The sequence below is a fragment of the Coregonus lavaretus genome (genome assembly GCF_964263955.1).
Source record: "Coregonus lavaretus genome assembly, chromosome: 20".
NCBI lineage: Eukaryota > Metazoa > Chordata > Actinopteri > Salmoniformes > Salmonidae > Coregonus > Coregonus lavaretus.
The window spans coordinates 33,872,134-33,892,012 of NC_140007.1; the positions used below are offsets into that span (position 1 = coordinate 33,872,134).

Here is a 19,879-nt window from a genome sequence, read left to right on the forward strand (position 1 = left end):
GATGGTGCCAGGTTTCCTCCAGACGTGAAGCTTGGCATTAAGGCCAAAGAGTTCAATCTTGGTTTCATCAGACCAGAGAATCTTGTTTCTCATGGTCTGAGAGTCTTTATGTGCCTTTTGGCAAACTCCAAGCAGGCTGTCATGTGCCTTTTCCTGAGGAGTGGCTTCCGTCTGGCCACTCTACCATAAAGGCCTGATTGGTGGAGTGCTGCAGAGATGGAGGAACTCTGGAGCTCTGTCAGAGTGACCATTGGGTTCTTGGTCACCTCTGTAGCTCAGCTGGTAGAGCACGGCGCTTGTAACGCCAAGGTAGTGGGTTCGATCCCCGGGACCACCCATACACAAAAATGTATGCACGCATGACTGTAAGTCGCTTTGGATAAAAGCGTCTGCTAAATGGCATATTATTATTATTATTATTATTATTATTATAAGGCCCTTCTCCCCCAATTGCTCAGTTTGGCCGGGCGGCCAGCTCTAGGAAGAGTCTTGGTGGTTCCAGACTTCTTCCATTTGATGGAGGCCACTATGTTCTTGGGGACCTTCAATGCTGCAAAACAATTTTGGTACCCTTCCCCAGATCTCTGCCTCGACACAATCCTGTCTCTGAGCTCTACGGACAATTCCTTCAACCTCATGGCATGGTTTTTGCTCTGACATGCACTGTCAACTGTGGGACCTTATATAGACAGGTGTGTGCCTTACCAAATCCTGTCCAATCAATTGAATTTACCACAGGTGGACTCCAATGAAGTTGTAGAAACATCTCAAGGGAGGTCAATGGAAACAGGATGCACCTGAGCTCAATTTCGAGTCTCATAGCAAAGGGTCTGAATACTTATGTAAATAAGGCATTTCTGTTTTTTATTTGTAATGAATGTGAAAAATATTATAAAAACCTGTTTTCCCTTTGTCATTATGGGGTATTGATGAGGAAAAAAGTGTGTTTAATCCATTTTGGAATAAGGCTGTAACGAAACAAAATGTGGAAAAGGTCAAGGGGTCTGAATACTTTACGAATGCACTGTATATAACAACATTCCAAACTTGTTTATCATTATGTAGTCCAATTGGAGCATGATTCCACTATTTCTATCTAGGAGGTGGGCCGAAGCCGAAAACAGTGAAGCTGATCGATCTACGTCGAGGGGGGAGCTGATTTTTGTATATGACGATGAAATATTCTTACGATTACTGTAAAATGTTTGCCCATTTTATCATAAATATTATATTTCAACACTGTCTGCTCTGGCAAATTTACAAACTGCTAAACTTGGAACCAATCAGAACTCCCGTACATACCCCTCGTGATGAATTCAGACAATGGCCTGCTTCTAACTACAGTATAAACAAAGCCTCTGATCTGCTGTCAGTTTGTGTTAAGAGGATCCAACGTTAGCTCCCAAAGACTGAAATAAGATACAGTGGGGAAAAAAAGTATTTAGTCAGCCACCAATTGTGCAAGTTCTCCCACTTAAAAAGATGAGAGAGGCCTGTAATTGTCATCATAGGTACAGATCAACTATGACAGACAAAATGAGAAAAAAAATTCCAGAAAATCACATTGTAGGATTTTTAATGAATTTATTTGCAAATTATGGTGGAAAATAAGTATTTGGTCAATAACAAAAGTTTCTCAATACTTTGTTATATACCCTTTGTTGGCAATGACACAGGTCAAACGTTTTCTGTAAGTCTTCACAAGGTTTTCACACACTGTTGCTGGTATTTTGGCCCATTCCTCCATGCAGATCTCCTCTAGAGCAGTGATGTTTTGGGGCTGTCGCTGGGCAACATGGACTTTCAACTCCCTCCAAAGATTTTCTATGGGGTTGAGATCTGGAGACTGGCTAGGCCACTCTAGGACCTTGAAATGCTTCTTACGAAGCCACTCCTTCGTTGCCCGGGCGGTGTGTTTGGGATCATTGTCATGCAGAAAGACCCAGCCACGTTTCATCTTCAATGCCCTTACTGATGGAAGGAGGTTTTCACTCAAAATCTCACGATACATGGCCCCATTCATTCTTTCCTTTACACGGATCAGTCATCCTGGTCCCTTTCCAGAAAAACAGCCCCAAAGCATGATGTTTCCGCCCCCATGCTTCACAGTAGGTATGGTGTTCTTTGGATGCAACTCAGCATTATTTGTCCTCCAAACACGACGAGTTGAGTTTTTACCAAAAAGTTCTATTTTGGTTTCATCTGACCATATGACATTCTCCCAATCCTCTTCTGGATCATCCAAATGCACTCTAGCAAACTTCAGACGGGCCTGGACATGTACTGGCTTAAGCAGGGGGACACGTCTGGCACTGCAGGATTTGAGTCCCTGGCGGCGTAGTGTGTTACTGATGGTAGGCTTTGTTACTTTGGTCCCAGCTCTCTGCAGGTCATTCACTAGGTCCCCCCGTGTGGTTCTGGGATTTTTGCTCACCGTTCTTGTGATCATTTTGACCCCATGGGGTGAGATCTTGCGTGGAGCCCCAGATCGAGGGAAATTATCAGTGGTCTTGTATGTCTTCCATTTCCTAATAATTGCTCCCACAGTTGATTTCTTCAAACCAAGCTGCTTACCTATTGCAGATTCAGTCTTCCCAGCCTGGTGCAGGTCTACAATTTTGTTTCTGGTGTCCTTTGACAGCTCTTTGGTCTTGGCCATAGTGGAGTTTGGAGTGTGACTGTTTGAGGTTGTGGACAGGTGTCTTTTATACTGATAACAAGTTCAAACAGGTGCCATTAATACAGGTAACGAGTGGAGGACAGAAGAGCCTCTTAAAGAAGAAGTTACAGGTCTGTGAGAGCCAGAAATCTTGCTTGTTTGTAGGTGACCAAATACTTATTTTCCACCATAATTTGCAAATAAATTCATAAAAAATCCTACAATGTGATTTTCAGTAATTTTTTTCTCTCAATTTGTCTGTCATAGTTGACGTGTACCTATGATGAAAATTACAGGCCTCTCTCATCTTTTTAAGTGGGAGAACTTGCACAATTGGTGGCTGACTAAATAATTTTTTCCCCCACTGTAAATATCTGTTTTCGAGTGCACTTGAAATATGCAGAATGCAATATGAATGGTCTTGATCATATGAAACGGTAACTCCATTGACCATTTAGCCAATTAATTGAAACTTAGCCAATGTTATTGACTAGCCTAGCCAGCTAATACTGTAAACATCAATGTGCCTGCTCAGGAAGCTAGTGTGATTGTCTCATATCAAGTTACTAGCTGCAGCCTTAAAGAAATACAATCATATAATTTGCATAGAAACCCAAATAAAAGCATGTACTGTAGATAGAATGATGTGTTTTTCATGTATGCTAGAATAGAGGTTTACAAACAACAGCTGCATATGCATATTAGCCAATACATATGGCATACCTTGCAATACAATCTTCTCTAAAAACAGTTGTACAATGTGCTCTGCAATAAGATAACCAGTTTGGTGGGCATGCATAATGTTGGATGCATTGGTATCGAGAATGATAACGAGGCTGTAGGATTATAGAAAAAGCAGTTGGGAAATGAATGTTTGAGTTTCAAATACTAAATGTTCAGTGACTGTGAGTATATTTAGGTGGTTTAAATGATTAACATTCCTACTAACCTTCTAAAAGTTGATGGTGCCAAAATCTTGCCAATCCATTAATTATTCTACTAACTATGAATGAGTATGAGACTTGTTTTCCATAATGTACGTTTCATGCATATACATTCGAACAAAGAACACCATCACAAAATGTTTCATCATTTATTGAGTAAGGAGACAAATAGCAAAGGTGTCTCAGACAGTATTTGAAGTATCTAAATATAGTGTAACCAATCAAAACACCTTCCTAATATTGAGTTTTCCCCCTTCTTTCTAGGAGCATGTGTGTGCCCAGGCCCCATAGGTGTATTGAAAGGATCCCACCCACCCTGGTCACCCATGTAGCTGACCGATGTAGAGAGAGACAAATGCCTTAGCAGAATGGTTGTGCAGTCTATAGCTTGTGTGGTCAAGAGGCAAGAACTCTACCATCTATGGCAAAATATAGAATTCTCCCCACTGCATGTTACAGTTGTAAAGTAATCTGTTTGTCACCTGTTAAACTAAATCTACATTGAATTTAGTCTTCGAGATGCACGTGTGTCTGTACTTGGTGTATCTGTACTTTGTCTATAAATAATAATAAAATAATGGGGTCAATGCACATAGTCCGGGTAGCCATTTTATTAACTATTCAGCAGTCTTATGGCTTGGAGGTAGAAGCTGTTAAGGAGCCTTTTGGTGTGATAGACAATAATGAATAAAAATGCTCAAACAACCACGTGTATCAGTAGTGGGTCTTCTTCAACTCTAAAATGCACTAGACTGTGTAAGACAAAATCCACAGGCAAATGCGTATGTGGTCCCAATGTCTAAATAGTGACCGCAGGGCTAGTTCAAGCTGCAGTAGGATGGGTCTCCTCACAAGTGAGTGAATCAGCTCATGCTTGGTGAATAGCACTTGGTTGATCTCTGGGAGCAGGACACAGGAGAGTTGAAAAGATAATCTGAGACAAAAGTGAAAGACAATAATTAATAAAATTAATCATCACACCAAAGGAATGTAGCTTGAACGTCCTGACAGTTTGAGGAAGGGTGCTCTGCAATCAACCTGTCAACTGTTGACAGGGATAATGTGGCATTTCTTATTTTTCAGTATGAAGGAAATTAGTGGGTCCTGTCTTGATGACTGTATTAGCTTTACACTACTTTCATTGTCCTATAGCTTTATGTAGTCTTACATTATTACTTGGAATAAACTGATAGCTAAAACGCTTCTTGTCCCAGAATGACATGCTAGCTAGTGACTAAAACTATCTGCTCCTGCTAGCTAGCAACATATCTACTTGCTGTAACTAGCTAACTAGCAATCTAGCTACATTACGGTTACTGCATTCTAATTTGGGAGTAATTTTACAGCTTGCATTTATGGTATCACGTTTCTATCACTAAATAGTTTCTCTCTGGCTGTCACCAGCTGTGTTTAGAACCTAGATACGGAGAACTTGATTGGCAGATGTGATTAGCAGAGATGGTACCTGGATAGTAGTGGTGGGCATTCTGAATCCTTTCTATGAGCTAGCTCATTTGGCTCCGTTCACATAAAAGAGCCGGCTCATTTGGCTCCCAAACGACTCTTTGTTCAAAATGCTTCCGAATTTACCTAGAACCATGAAAACATTTCAGATGTCCAATGTCAGATCGTGAAATGCACGTTCAAATACATTTTTAACAGGCCAAATTGTAAGAAAATCAGCGTGGACCAGATTGAGGCGCCCCCCCCACTATTTATTGTTTCTGCAGTGAGGATTCACATTTTTTAGAGAATTATTTTGTAACTTTTCTGCAGAACAATGTTGTTTTGAGCTCAAACAGCAGTAGTAGCAGTATACAAATCAGGGAGCTAAATGAACGGCTCTTTCACCGATGTGATTCGGTTCCCGACTTTCACCAAAAATATCTGTTCAAAAAGAGCCGTTTGTTCACGAATGACCCATCGTTACTGGATAGTACACACGTTTTGGTCGGTTTAAATCATGGTGAAAATAGTTATTTTACACACTCATAACATAGACTATCACCACATTGACAGGAGTTTAATTTCTGAAGTGGATTATCCCTTTAAAGGTAAATTCCTATTGAGTGGACATCTGCAGCGTTTACTTTGAATGGGATCTCTGCAACTGCGGTTACATTGCATAGCCGCGTTTTTGCAGTTATGGTGCATAGCCGAAAAGGGGCGATCGGAATGAATTCCAGCCTTACTTTGCATGGGCAGCGTTATTGAGGACTTTCACCATTTTTAACTAGTCAACTGGGAAGGACTTCCTATGGGTTAAGGAAGGATCACATAATTCCATCCAGGTCACCAGGAGGGATCAGCCCATAGAGAATGACAGAGAAAGCATCCCTATATAGTTCCCGTCATGGTGTCTGTGAGCGCATGAGAAGCGCCGTTGAGGCAATCTCCATTTTGAAGTAGTCAATTTTCTTAATGATTAGAGGATCCCACCTGATGACCCGGTTGGACATGACTACAACAGGATCACCAGGATGGAACAGCCAATAAAGTTGGAAGTACCACCCAGTTGATTACATAAAAATAGTGTAAGCCCTCAATGGCGCTGCCCATGCTAAAACTGCCTTTTGGCCACTAGAGGCCTCTATCATTCTCTATGGATCAGCCAATGAATTATACTTGTGTGCAAACGTTCCATAACTGCAGGTGGCAGTAAATCGACAACCTTGGCTTTATACTTGTTCAAACAACACAATCCAGGTGGTAGTACGCACCCTTTAAGTTTGTTTGCCAAAATAAATGGACTACTTCAAAATGGAGATGGTCTCAGTGGCGCTGCCCGTGCTCTCACAGACGCCATAATGGGACAGAAACAAAGATGTTGACAACTTCAAGATGGAGCCTGCCTGGTGTTCAACCTTCCAAAGGTCTCCCATGTCACCATGCTCCTTCGTCACTCCTCACTGCCTTCCAGTCAAAGCTCGCATCCACTACAAGACCATGGTGCTTGCCTATGGAGCAGCAAGGGGAACTACCCCTCCCTACTACCTTCAGGCTATGCCACCTCTGATCTCTTGGCCCTTATGACTGAGATAAGTGGTTGTCCCACCTAGCTAACTATAAGGGCTGGATTAAATCCGTATCGCGGAAGATCTGTGTTAAAATGTAAAGGTAATTTCCGATTGAGCTGACATATGCAGCGTTTACCGTGAATGCAGTCTCCGCAACCGCGAGAACATTGCCTTTAATTGTCAATTGCACTATAAAGCGGATCATCAGTGCTACGGATTGAATAGAGCGCTAAATCGCTCTGGATAAGAACGTCTGCTAAATGACTAATTTAAATTTAGATACTAAAATGTGATGTCTAAATCTATGGTATCGAGTAATCCATGGAGAAAGACAAAGGACACTGGTTAATGTTAAAATGATTTATTTTTAATTGATTGGTACATTAAGTTAATCAAACAAGTGCAACAAATATTTGTTTCATAACTGGCTGATCACAACATACTAGTTTAAAGTGGTTCCACACTGATAATTGAACAGGTTCCAGACACAGACTGAAACCAAAGAGAAAAGTACAGCATAAAGGGACAGTGGTGAGATCTACAGTATAATTCAAACACATTAATACATAATTTTGTGAATTCTAAGTGCTCCTCTGTTGGATATAGCAGTTTCAAAGATCAAATTCTGGAACATGTATTATCATTTTCAAGTAAAAAGCATGAAACATGTGGTTGTCTTGTTTGGTTGTTTAACATTGCTCTGCTTACTTAGTAGGGTACATTGATCAGAATAAAGCTAATTCAAATTGACCATGGGCTATACAATAGACACCAAACTCCAATAATATTTATTACACTTTTATTTGCAACATTCTAAACTTACCCTACTAAATAAGAACCTGGTTTCATTTGAAGCAACCACTAGTTTTATGCAAACAAGTGCTATTAGATCTCACACAACACATTACATCTGTTATTTTCATTAACAAAGAAAAACAGGACAGCCTGTAAGAGACAACCAAGCAATGGAATAAAAAGGGCAGTGGAAAATGTCTGTCAAGATACTACAAAATAAATAAAGGGTACAACTGCAGAATGTTTGGAATTTTCCATTGCTAAGGCATAGTGAAGAATCCAGAGCACTTTGAACATTCAAAATGCACTATGCTGAGCCTGATATTACTGAGAGCTGCAGGTGTCCTGCCTATAGAACACCACGACCCAGTGGTCCTGTTGGAAGAGACTCTTTCAACGTTATCATTAAAACAAAATGTATTTATATATTTTTAAATAAATCTTTCATTGGCTTATCTACAGTAGAACTGCAAGACAATACAAATAGGCAATAAGTGCAAATAAAGATGCCAAAGCTGGATCATGAGAGAGTCCTTGATCCCTCAAAGAACTAACACACTTTAAAAAAATAAGTATAATGCATCAATTCCTTTCAATTCACTCAGAAAAGCAGCTGCCATTCATATGGGTGAATTTTAACATCAGAATGTTGGCAATGAGATAAATCAGGATCAGACAGAGTGATTTGTGAAGTACACTGGAAACATAAATAATTATTAAGTTAGGCCACTCCTTGAGCACAAGCTTCCAAATGGGAGTGAACCAATACATTCTTCATTGGGAGGTTTCTAATCATCATGTAATAGAGATTCCTTTTAAAAGCATATGAACCATTCCAGGTGTTTGGGAGGGGCTGCTGCGTTCATAAAACGGGAGAGTGGTAGATTCGGAGGACATCACAACAGCCAGTTTACTGTGACTCCTTCCTTCTCAATGAAGCAGGAGGAGACTGAGGTAAAGTAGAAGACTTGGCACTGAAAAAGAAAACACCCCAAAAATACAAAGTTAGACATCTCCCAAAAATACATTTCTTTATATACTGATAATAACCATCTGCCCAGCTAAAAAAAGGAGACAAAACCAACGTGGACCTGTGGAACACAAACTGGATAAATCTGTTGGACTTTGACACATATCATGACTGAATAGCTGCCACAACATGTCAGCTTGAAGCCAAGTTGGAGATCATTATGTTTCAGTTCAATGTTCAAGAGGTCATCATGCTCACCCTTCAAAATAAACATTTTGCATTTCACTACTAATTAATTCTCAATCATCCATCTTTTCTTATTATCTCAAATTAAATCAAAATGTTGTACGCTCATAAACTCTGTCTTCTGAGTTTAGTGGCCACATTTCCTGAGTAGCCACCTCTAGAGCTGTCCCCAAAAGTCTGGCCATCAGCCCCTCACAAAACCGGCAGCTTTGCCCAATGCCCAACACGTGAGCGACTACCCCAGAAGGTAACCTAGCGGTTAAGAGTGTTGGGCCAGTAACCGAAAGGTCGCTGGTAATATGCCGTTCTGCCCTTGAGCAAGGCAGTTAACCAACAACAACTGTTGTTAAATGAGGAAGACACATATCGGTTGAATGCATTCAGTTGTGCAACTGACTAGGTTTTCCCTATTCTGGATCAAAAAGGGGTTTAGGTGGTCAGCATGGCAAGATTTTAGAGGTCCCTATTTTACGGTGTAGAGATATTTTAGCAGTTTTAAAGCTCATTTCCTGCAAATCTACACATTTTGCCATGCAGCCAAGTGAAACTATTGCAGTTTTATAGCAAATTTAAAAGCTACACAATTACAAAATCAATATTGATAAATTCGTTGTTTTGGGAATTTTTAATTCTCCCTGACTGTCTAGCTTATGTTGATGATTGTTAGTTCTCAAAGATTATATTATAATAAAATATATACATACACTACCGGTCAAAAGTTTGGACACCTACTCATTCAAAGGTTTTTCTTTATTTTTACTATTTTCTACATTGTAGAATAATACTGAAGACAACAAAACTATGAAATAACACATATGGAATCATGTAATAACCAAAAAAGTGTTAAACAAATCATATATTTAAGATTTGAGATTCTTCAAAATAGCCACCCTTTGCCTTGATGACAGCTTTGCACACGCTTGGCATTCTCTCAACCAGCTTCACCTGGAATGCTTTTCCAACAGTCTTGAAGGAGTTCCCACATATGCTGAGCACATGTTGGTTGTTTTTCCTTCACTCTGCGGTCCAACTCATCCCAAACCATCTCAATTTGGTTGAGGTCGAGGGATTGTGGAGGCCATGTCATCTGATGCAGCACTCCATCACTCCCCTTCTTGGTAAAATAGCCCTTACACAGCCTGGAGGTGTGTTGGGTCATTGTCCTGTTGAAAAACAAATGATATTGGGACTAAGCCCAAACCAGATGGGATGGCGTATCACTGCAGAATGCTGTGGTAGCCATGCTGGTTAAGTATTCCTTGAATTCTAAATAAAATCACAGACAGTGTCACCAGCAAAGCACCCCCACACCAGAACACCTCCATGCATTACGGTGGGAAATACACATGCGGAGATCATCCGTTCACCCACACCATGTCTCACAAAGACACGGCGGTTGGAACCAAAAATCTCAAATTTGAACTCCAGACCAAAGGACAAATTTCCAATGGTCTATTGTCCATTGCTCGTGTTAATAAGTCCAAGCAAGTCTCTTCTTCTTATTGGTGTCATTTAGTAGTGGTTTCTTTGCAGCAATTTGACCATGAAGGCCTGTATCATACAGTCTCATCTGAACAGTTGATGTTGAGATGTGTCTGTTACTTGAACTCTGCTTATTTGGACTGCAATTTCTGAGTCTGGTAAAGCTAATGAACTTATCCTCTGCAGCAGAGGTAACTCTGGGTCTTCCATTCCTGTGGCGGTCCTCGTGAGAGCCAGTTTCATCATAGCGCTTGATGGTTTTTGCGACTGCACTTGAAGAAACTTTCAAAGTTCTTGAAATGTTCCGTATTGCTTGACCTTCATGTCTTAAAGTAATGGACTGTCATTTCTCTTTGCTTATTTGAGCTGTTCTTGCCATAATCTGGACTTGGTCTTTTACCAAATAGGGCTATCTTCTGTATACCCCCCACCCCCCCTACCTTGTCACAACACAACTGATTGGCTGAAACGCATTAAGGAGGAAAGAAATTCCACAAATTAACTTTTTAAAAGGCACACCTGTTAATTGAAATGCATTCCAGGTGACTACCACATGAAGCTGGTTGAGAGAATGCCATGAGTGTGCAAAACTGTGATCATGGCAAAGGGTGGCTACTTGAAGAATCTCAAATATATTTTGATTTGTTTAACACTTTTTTGGTTACTACATGATTCCATATGTGTTATTTCATAGTTTGAATGTCTTCACTATTATTCTACAATGTAGAAAATAGTACAAATAAAGAAAAACCCTTGAATGAGTAGGTGTTCTAAAACTTTTGACCGGTAGTGTAGGTCCATTGAAAAGCGTTTTTCCATCCCTAAATTGCCCGTTAGGACTTAGGCGACACAAAAAAAACGCCTTGGCGGCCCGCACATGGATTACAATGGCAGAAAAAACACTAAACAAACCATTTCTGCCAAGATGGCCACTGCGTTCACATTGCTCCACTACTGTGGCTGGTGTGTGTATATTCATATTAAATATTAGAAAGCTTTGCAAACAAAAATCATGCAGCATTTGGCAGAAACCAGCATCGGTAGCAATGGTAAATTAGTTAGGCTAATATACCAATAAGAATGAGAGTTTCAAACCTCTGCCAATTACAGCTAGTTTTCAGTTTTTCCCTCCCCACTCAGACCACTCCCAGACAGTCGTAGCTAAATTCTTGCTTGAGAAATTGCTCTTTGCTAGGAAGCGATTTGTTACTTTGACAATTTTAACTGAAAACAAATCACAGTATGGTATTTAATTGTTACCCAGAAATAAAACCGCTGCATTGGACCTTTTAAAACCCCCCCAAAAAATATTTCAGGTCTGTATGCCAGTAACAATAGCAACTTATTACAAATAACCTCATGTCAGTTCTGCACAAGAAACAAAATAACAAGCCTATACATTGGTGAGTATGTTAGAAAATTAATTAATAGTACAGCAACACGTAAACAATTGTTGAATGATAAGATTTGAAAAAAAGTGTCAATCCAATGAATCTGTTCTTCAGAAGAATAGTTCTGTGAATTTGACTATATTCCCACTTATTAGCATGATGCTAATGTTACATCACTAATGTTGGACTGCAATAGCCTATAGTCTCTTCCTTGATTGATATTGTTGTTATCCACATAGCTCGTCATTAAAAAACAACATCTTCTGCAACTTACCAAGTACACCTACAACACCGCCTGCTATTTTCCCAGCGTTGTCTGTAAATAAACAAACACAGAAGGAAGGTGACATGAATTTGCAGTGAAGCTGAATCATCACCTAAATAGGTAATGAACCATCAAAGAGAACATCATACAGCTACAACATAAAAAGATGGATAGCAACTGGGTGATAGCTTACTGTTGGGGTCTGGGGTTGTTTGAGTGGGGTCAGGTACACGATCTGTTACTTAAAGAAGTGATAGTTAACACACAGATTTAACAATGACTAATACAGCATACAGATGTTGGATAAAACAAATAAAATACTGTGGTGAAAGAATGTGGTGGTGTTAGTGGCATGGCATGCAAGTGAACAAACTAGTGTTACATTTCAACACATCCAGTATTTTATTTCCGTGTTAGAGGTAGGCTATGTGCTCGCATAGCTCAAGATAGGGTTCAGCCGTTTATGAGGACAGAGTGATGATTACTTCATGCATTTGATATGGGTTATGTTTTTCTCCATGACTACTTGACAGGTACATTGTTACATATTCAGATCACAATCCATCCTTTGTTTCAGGTGAAAGAGAGTCTGATGGAGAAAAGCCACCATAAACTACCACTGGATGACAATCAGATTCAATTTGAATGTATAATTCAAGTGTCAATAAAAGTTTAAAAATTAAATTAAAAAGGTCATTTAGCAGACGCTCTTATCCAGAGCGACTTACAGGAGCAATTACGGTTAAGTGCCTTGCTCAAGGGCACATCGACAGATTTTTCACCTAGTCGGCTCGGGGATTAGAACCAGCGACCTTTCGGTTACTGGCACAACGCTCTTAACCACTAAGCTACCTGCCGCCCTGCCGTTTAGACAAGCATATCTCTTTGGACACAAATTACTAGGGGAATTTAGTGAGCATATTAGGCTGAGTATACTTCACAGAACCAATGATGATTCTGCACCTCAGCCACAGACTATGACATGTAACTTGGTGTTGAGGTCCTTCCAAAGCCTCAGACAGACACCACTGGGTTATTGTATTACCACAAAGGATCAAAGGTTAGGCTAATACAATGAGTTAAGGTGTTAGGTGCCAAAGTGTTAGCATAATATATTTTCTCTATCAACACTAAACATGTGAATTCAGGTCATTCAGCTGTACAACAGGCACTCTCTGATTTCCTGTAGGCTAGGTAATGCTATGGAGAAGAACATGAGGGGTCAGAAGCAAAGCCACTGCTAGGCTATATACAGTATACTGAGTGTACAAAACATTGAGTTGCACCCCCTTTTGCCCTCAGCATAGATTCTACAAGGTGTCGAAAGCGTTCCATAGGGATGCTGGTCCATGTTGACTCCAATGCTTCCCACAGTTGTGTCAAGTTGGCTGGTGGACCATTCTTGATACACATGGGAAACTGTTGAGCGTGAAAACGCAGTAGCGTCTGGCACTTACTACCATACCCCATTCGAAAGGCACTTAAATATGTCTTGCCAATTCACCATCTGAATGGCACACTTACACAAGCTATGTCTCAAGGCTTAAAAATCCTTCTTTAACCGGTCTCCTCCCCTTCATCTACACTGATTGAAGTGGATTTAACAGGTGACATCAATAAGGGATCCCATCTAGTACCAGGTCAGACCCCCGTTGCCTCCAGAAGATCTTGAATTCTTCGGGGCATTCTACAAGGTGTCGGAAACATTTCACAGGGATGTTGTTCCATGACGACGCGATGGCATCTCGCAGTTGCTGCAGATTGGACGGCGGTACATTCATGCTGCGAACAGCCCGTTCCATTTCATCCCAAGGATGCTCTATTGGGTTGAGGTCTGGGGAATGCTCAGGCCACTCAAGTGAACTGAACTCGTCATGTTCCAGGCAATGTATTTCCACTCCTCAATTGTCCAGTGTTGGTGATCACGTGCCCACTTGAGCCTCCTCTTCTTGTTTTTAGCTGATAGCAGTGAAACCCGGTGTGGTCTTCTGATGCAATAGCCCATCCCTGACCAGGATCGACGAGTTGTGCGTTCCGAGATGCCGTTCTGCACACCACTGTTGTACTGTTTCATTATCTGTCTGTTTGTGGCCTGCATGTTAGCTTGCACGATTCTTGCCATTCTCCTACGACCTCCCTCATCAACAAGCTGTTTTCGCCCACAGGACTGCCGCTGACTGGATGTTTTTTTGCTTTTCCCACCATTCTCGGTAAACCCTAGACACTGTCGTGCGTGAAAAGCCCAGTGTGTGAAATGCCCGGCTGTTGTTTCTTAGATACTGGATCCGGCCTGCCTGGCACTGATGATCATTCCACGCTCAGTCGCTTAAGTCACTTGTTTAGCCCATTCTTATGTTCAATCGAACAGTAACTGAATGCCTCAATGCCTGCTTTATATAGCAAGCCATGGCCACGTGACTCACTGTCTGTAGGAGCGATCCTTTTTCGTGAATGGGTGGTGTACCTAATAAACTGTGTGAGAATATACAGTTGAAGTCGGAAGTTTACATACACTTAGGTTGGAGTCATTAAAACTCGTTTTTCAACTACTCCACAAATTTATTGTTAACAAACTATCGTTTTGGCAAGTTGGTTAGGACAGTTATTTTTCCAACAATTGTTTACAGACAGATTATTTCACTGTATCACAATTCCAGTGGGTCAGAAGTTTACATACACTAAGTTGACTGTGCCTTTAAACAGCTTGGAAAATTCCAGAAAATGATGTCATGGCTTTAGAAGCTTCTGATAGGCTAATGGACATCATTTGAGTCAATTGGAGGTGTACCTGTGGATGTATTTCAAGGCCTACCTTCAAACTCAGTGCCTCTTTGCTTGACATCATGGGAAAATCAAAAGAAATCAGCCAAGACCTCAGAAAAGAAATTGTAGACCTCCACAAGTCTGGTTCTTCCTTGGGAGCAATTTCCAAACGCCTGAAGGTACCACGTTCATCTGCACAAGCAATAGTACGCAAGTATAAACACTATGGGACCACGCAGCCATCATACCGCTCAGGAAGGAGACGCGTTCTGTCTCCTAGAGATGAACGTACTTTGGTGTGAAAAGTGCAAATCAATCCCAGAACAACAGCAAAGGACCTTGTGAAGATGCTGGAGGAAACACAAACAAAAGTATATATATCCACAGTAAAACAAGTCCTATAATCAACATGACCTGAAAGGCCGCTCAGCAAGGAAGCCACTGCTCCAAAACCGCCATAAAAAAGCCAGACTACAGTTTGCAACTGCACATGGGAACAAAGATCGTACTTTTTGGAGAAATGTCCTCTGGTCTGATTAAACAAAAATAGAACTGTTTGGCCATAATTACCATCGTTATGTTTCGAGGAAAAAGGCGGGTGCTTGTAAGCCGAAGAACACTATCCCAACCGTGAAAGACGGGGGTGGCAGCATCATGCTGTGGGGGTGCTTTGCTGCAGGAGGGACTGGTGCACTTCACAAAATAGATGGCATGAGGAAGGAAAATGATGTGAATATATTGAAGCAACATCTCAAGACATCAGTCAGGAAGTTAAAGCTTGGTCGCAAATGGGTCTTCCAAATGGACAATGACCCCAAGCATACTTCCAAAGTTAAGGAAAAATGTCTTAAGGACAACAAAGTCAAGGTATTGGAGTGGCCATCACAAAGCCCTGACCTCAATCCTATAGAGAATTTGTGTGCAGAACTGAAAAAGCGTGTGCGAGCAAGGAGGCCTACAAACCTGACTCAGTTACACCAGCTCTGTCAGGAGGAATGGGCCAAAATTCACCCAACTTATTGTGGGAAGCTTGTGGAAGGCTTCCCGAAACGTTTGACCCAAGTAAAACATTTTTAAAGGCAATGCTACCAAATACTAATTGAGTCTATGTAAACTTCTGACCCGCTGGGAATGTGATAAAAGAAATAAAAGCTGAAATAAAGAATTCTCTACTATTATTCTGACATTTCACATTCTTAAAATAAAGTGGTGATCCTATATACACACACAGTTGTAGTCGGAAGTTTACATACACCTAAGACAGGGCATTTCTACTAGGATTAAATGTCAGGAATTATGAAAAACTGAGTTGATATGTATTTGGCTAAGGTGTATGTAAACTTCCGACTACAACTGTGTGTGTATATAAATAAATAAATAACATTAGATTAGGATTGTGCCAAGCAGTATCAAAATGCTCTTAACGTGGACTATGGTTCTCTTTGTAGTAGCTGCTGTAGTTGTGGTAGTGGGGGGCTTTGTTGTAGTCAGAAGGGCTATAAAGACATTACATATAATTAGGCCACTAACTATTCTTATCCGGTCTGTCACAACACTTTACTGTTGTGATCCCTCAAATGCTTTAGTCAGCCAGTGTGGTCTGAGGAGTAGAATGGTGTTGGACCAGACAGCTAGTCAATCACTCATAACATGTAAAAAGGGAAAATAAATACTTGAGGTTGCTATGCACATGCATGTATATGGTGAAAAATAACAATTAGAATGAACATTAACACGCATACCATATTTTCTTATCAAAAAGTCCTCAATGTGTTTATATAAGTTGAGGTCCATTCCATTAAAAAAGCCAGTTTGCTGACACATTGGTCCTCTGTTCCTACACACCAAATGGTGCAAAAACTGAGCTAAAATATAGGCTAAAGTGTGTTAAATAACAAACACTGAAATCAGTCTTACCTCTGCATGTAGGGAAAGGAGCTGACCAGCCTTCTATTTCACAGGTCAGACTGGCTTGTCCATCCATCTCATATCCAGCGTTGCATTTATATGTCACAAAAGACTTGTACGTATAGGGGGGACGGCCTTCAATCCGAACGGCATTCTCAACAACAGGAGGAGGACATGAGACCACTGCAGACGTAAACAAAGAGAGATGTCATTAGCTACTGTTTTGAGGTGAACAATGTGACCCAAGTATATTATTTATTGGTTTTAGACTACTTGAAGCAATAAACAATGTTGTTATAGTCACCCATTTATGAATCCTGCAACTAATCATTATCTAACAAATAAATAGGGTAGATTCTATTGTAAACCACTTCCTCTGAGCTTAATGTTGCATCATGGTTTTTAGAATAGGCCTACATATTATACATGTTTTAGACTGCTTGCTTAGCCTGTTTCATGCACATCTGTGCTTATGTTCTATTTTATTAGGCTAGATACTGTGATATTTACACATTTATCTTTCAGAGGAGGTCATCTGGAACATGCTCACGATTGTGTGGTGGAGGAAAAAAGTGGAGCCCATATAGATTTGATCAGTGTAAGCCACATGTGTCAAACTCATTCCATGGAGGGCCGTGTGTCTGCGGGTTTTCACTCCTCCATTGTACTTGATTGATGAATTACGATCACTAATTAGTAAGGAACTCCTCTCACCTGGTTGTCTAGGCCTTAATTGAAAGGAAAAACCAAAAACCATCAGACACTAGGCCCTCCATGGAATGAGTTTGACACCCCTGGTGTAAGCAGTTCTATATTTTGTTAACAACCATACTTAGAATTGGAAAAAAGGCAAGCTTTCAACGTACTTTTACACTCAGGTGGAGCTGGCTGGAATTCTCCATTCTCAGAGCAGGTTATGGATTTTGTTCCAACCAGAGTGTAATCCTTCTCACAGCCATATTGCACAACATCTCCATAGTTATACGTCTCTTCAGGTGGGACAACAGGCCCACCGTTGACAATGGTGGGGGGCTTTCCACACTTCACCACTGCAGATTAGAGCACAACCGCAGTTATAATCAGTTATGAAGAGTTTTGATTTAGGCACAAGCACAGAACTGTTAAAGTTATTGTTATTTTCACTTGACATGCTCCTTCAGATGACTAACCTTCACATACAGGAACTCTGCCATCCCAGCCTCCGTCCATACAGGTCCTTACACCGCTGCCCACAAGCAAATAGCTGAAAAAGAGAAAGATTAGATAATATGAGACAGTATTTGGAGCTTTGCTTTTAGGACAACAAGGGTTACAACAGAGAGCTCTGATCAAAATAGTAACGACAGATAATATGCCAAACATAAAAAAAATAAACATTTTGTTTAACTTTTAGGGAGGGGAAGTTTGAGTAAGGCAAATAGCCTTGCACTGACCCAGTGTTACAGGTAGCAACAACCTTGTCACCAAACAAGATCCCCTCAGAGAGATTAAAATGGCCGTTCATCACTTCTCCTGGGGAGCCACACGACTTCCCTGAAACAACCATAGAGAAAACCAGTCAGACTTTCAAAATGACAGTGGCAAAGAGTTGAATGTTAGCACAAAACAGGTCCGAATTCCAGGCTAATATTTCAAGAAGATCTATGGATGGGCAATGAATATATCAAGTTGCGAGTGGGTAACTAAAAACAGGAAACATTTACAAGAGTATGGCATAACTTTTCAGAACAAAAACAATTATATTACTTTCGCATTCCAGTTTCACTTTACTCCACACGCCAGCAGTACAGGTGACTGTACGAGACCCTCCTGCACGGACATATCCAATTGCACAGTCAAAAGTGACATTTGCTCCGTCTACAAATGTCTCTTGAATGATGAAGGCATCTGACAAAACCATGTTTGGCCCTCCTATGGGTTTGGTGCAGTTTTGAGCTGAAAGAGTTGGAGACAAAACTGAGTTAATGTTAATGACCAAGGTGAACAAATACAGGAGACAACACCGTCAATTCAACCCATAAACTGTAGTAGTGTAAGCTTCAAACCACCGTCTGTAGACAGAGATGCCAAGAAATAGGATTCTGATTCTATACAGATATGACCCCACCTTGAATAGTGAGAAACATCAAGGCCAGCTGGACCATCCATATCGTCAAGGACCAACAGACGTTAGAGGGCTGCATGACGTCTTCTTTTCCTGTAACAAGCAGCAGCACACAATTTCCTGGATTGGTTGGTTTGCTTGTACTGTAACGTTTTGCCAGATCCCCACCTAAGCGGATGAACTTCTCACAATATCCACTAGCTGACTAAACTCAATGATTTACGATGGAGCTGAGCGGCGACTAGTGTGCGGACAGGAGCTCCGACGTCACATAAAATGAAGTTTTTATCAAAAACGACAGATTTCAGAACCCAAAGAATAGCACCTGTGATTTTATGTGACGCTGGTGCTTTAGTCCACACACTAGTTGCCGCTCAACTCCATTGTAAAACGTGGAGTTGAGTTTGATCGGCTAGATAAATATCCACTTGCCTCAATCACACTGTTGACAAGGAAATACACATATTACTCACAATAAGGTTTAGTAGATAAAGTTAGCTAGCTGGTAACGTTACTGGACTCTGGGACACAAGGCCAAAAATTTACTGATAATGAGCCTACAGTTATTCCTTAAGGCCTTTACTCATTAAAGTAGTAGTTCACTATTTAACATCATGATGTTAGATGGATCCTCACCCTGAAAGTAGTCTATGGGCCAGGGGAAACTAATCCATGGCTCAGATCTCTTTATACAGCCATTACAAACTTCAGCTAACATCAGCCACCGCTAGCTATAAATCAATAAAAGTGATGGGGGCATGTGAGCATGTTGTTGTTTTATGGCCAAATCACCTTTAAGTTACAGTACCAGTCAAAAGTTTGGACACACCTACTCATTCAAGGGTTTTTCTTTATTTTTTAAAACTATTTTCTACATTGTAGGATAATAGTGAAGACATCAAAACTATGAAATACCACATGGAATCATGTAGTAACCAAAAAAAGTGTTAAACAAAAAGACTCTTCAAAGTAGCCACCCTTTGCCTTTACAGCTTTGCACACTCTCGGCATTCTCTCAACCAGCTTCACCTGGAATGCTTTTCAACAGTATTGAAGGAGTTCCCACATATGCTGAGACCTTGTTGGCTGCTTTTCCTTCACTCTGCAGTCCAACTCATCCCAAACCATCTCAATTGGGTTGAGGTCAGGTGATTGTGGAGGCCAGGTCATCTGATGCAGCACTCCATCACTCTCCTTCTTGGTCAAATAGCCCTTACACAGCCTGGAGGTGTGTTGGTTTATTGTCCTGTTGAAAAACAAATGATAGTCCCACTAAGTGTAAACCAGATGGGATGGCGTATCGCTGCAGAATGCTGTGGTAGCCATGCTGGTTAA

The 19,879-nt window shown here is 40.8% G+C and overlaps 1 protein-coding gene and 1 long non-coding RNA gene across 7 annotated transcripts in view; both read right to left on the reverse strand.

Moving 5' to 3' along the window:
- LOC311147800 (C4b-binding protein alpha chain-like) overlaps positions 1-19,879 on the reverse strand; it is a 48,750-nt gene that overhangs the window by 26,361 nt on the left and 2,510 nt on the right. For all 6 annotated transcript variants that reach the window (XM_084184589.1, XM_084184587.1, XM_084184591.1 and 3 more), the window contains exons 2-7: positions 18,548-18,637; positions 18,187-18,375; positions 17,874-17,973; positions 17,610-17,683; positions 17,307-17,489; positions 16,450-16,623 (exon numbers count right to left, since the gene is read on the reverse strand). In XM_084184589.1, coding sequence (XP_084040715.1) covers positions 16,450-16,623; positions 17,307-17,489; positions 17,610-17,683; positions 17,874-17,973; positions 18,187-18,375; positions 18,548-18,623 — 796 coding nt within the window. In that variant the 5' untranslated portion in view covers positions 18,624-18,637. The remainder of the gene's footprint in view (positions 1-16,449; positions 16,624-17,306; positions 17,490-17,609; positions 17,684-17,873; positions 17,974-18,186; positions 18,376-18,547; positions 18,638-19,879) is intronic.
- On the reverse strand, positions 6,966-11,981 carry LOC311148061. Its single transcript, XR_014614869.1, has 3 exons — positions 11,963-11,981; positions 11,779-11,820; positions 6,966-8,389 (listed from the first exon to the last, which is right to left on the reverse strand). It is a non-coding gene; the product is annotated as an uncharacterized lncRNA (long non-coding RNA).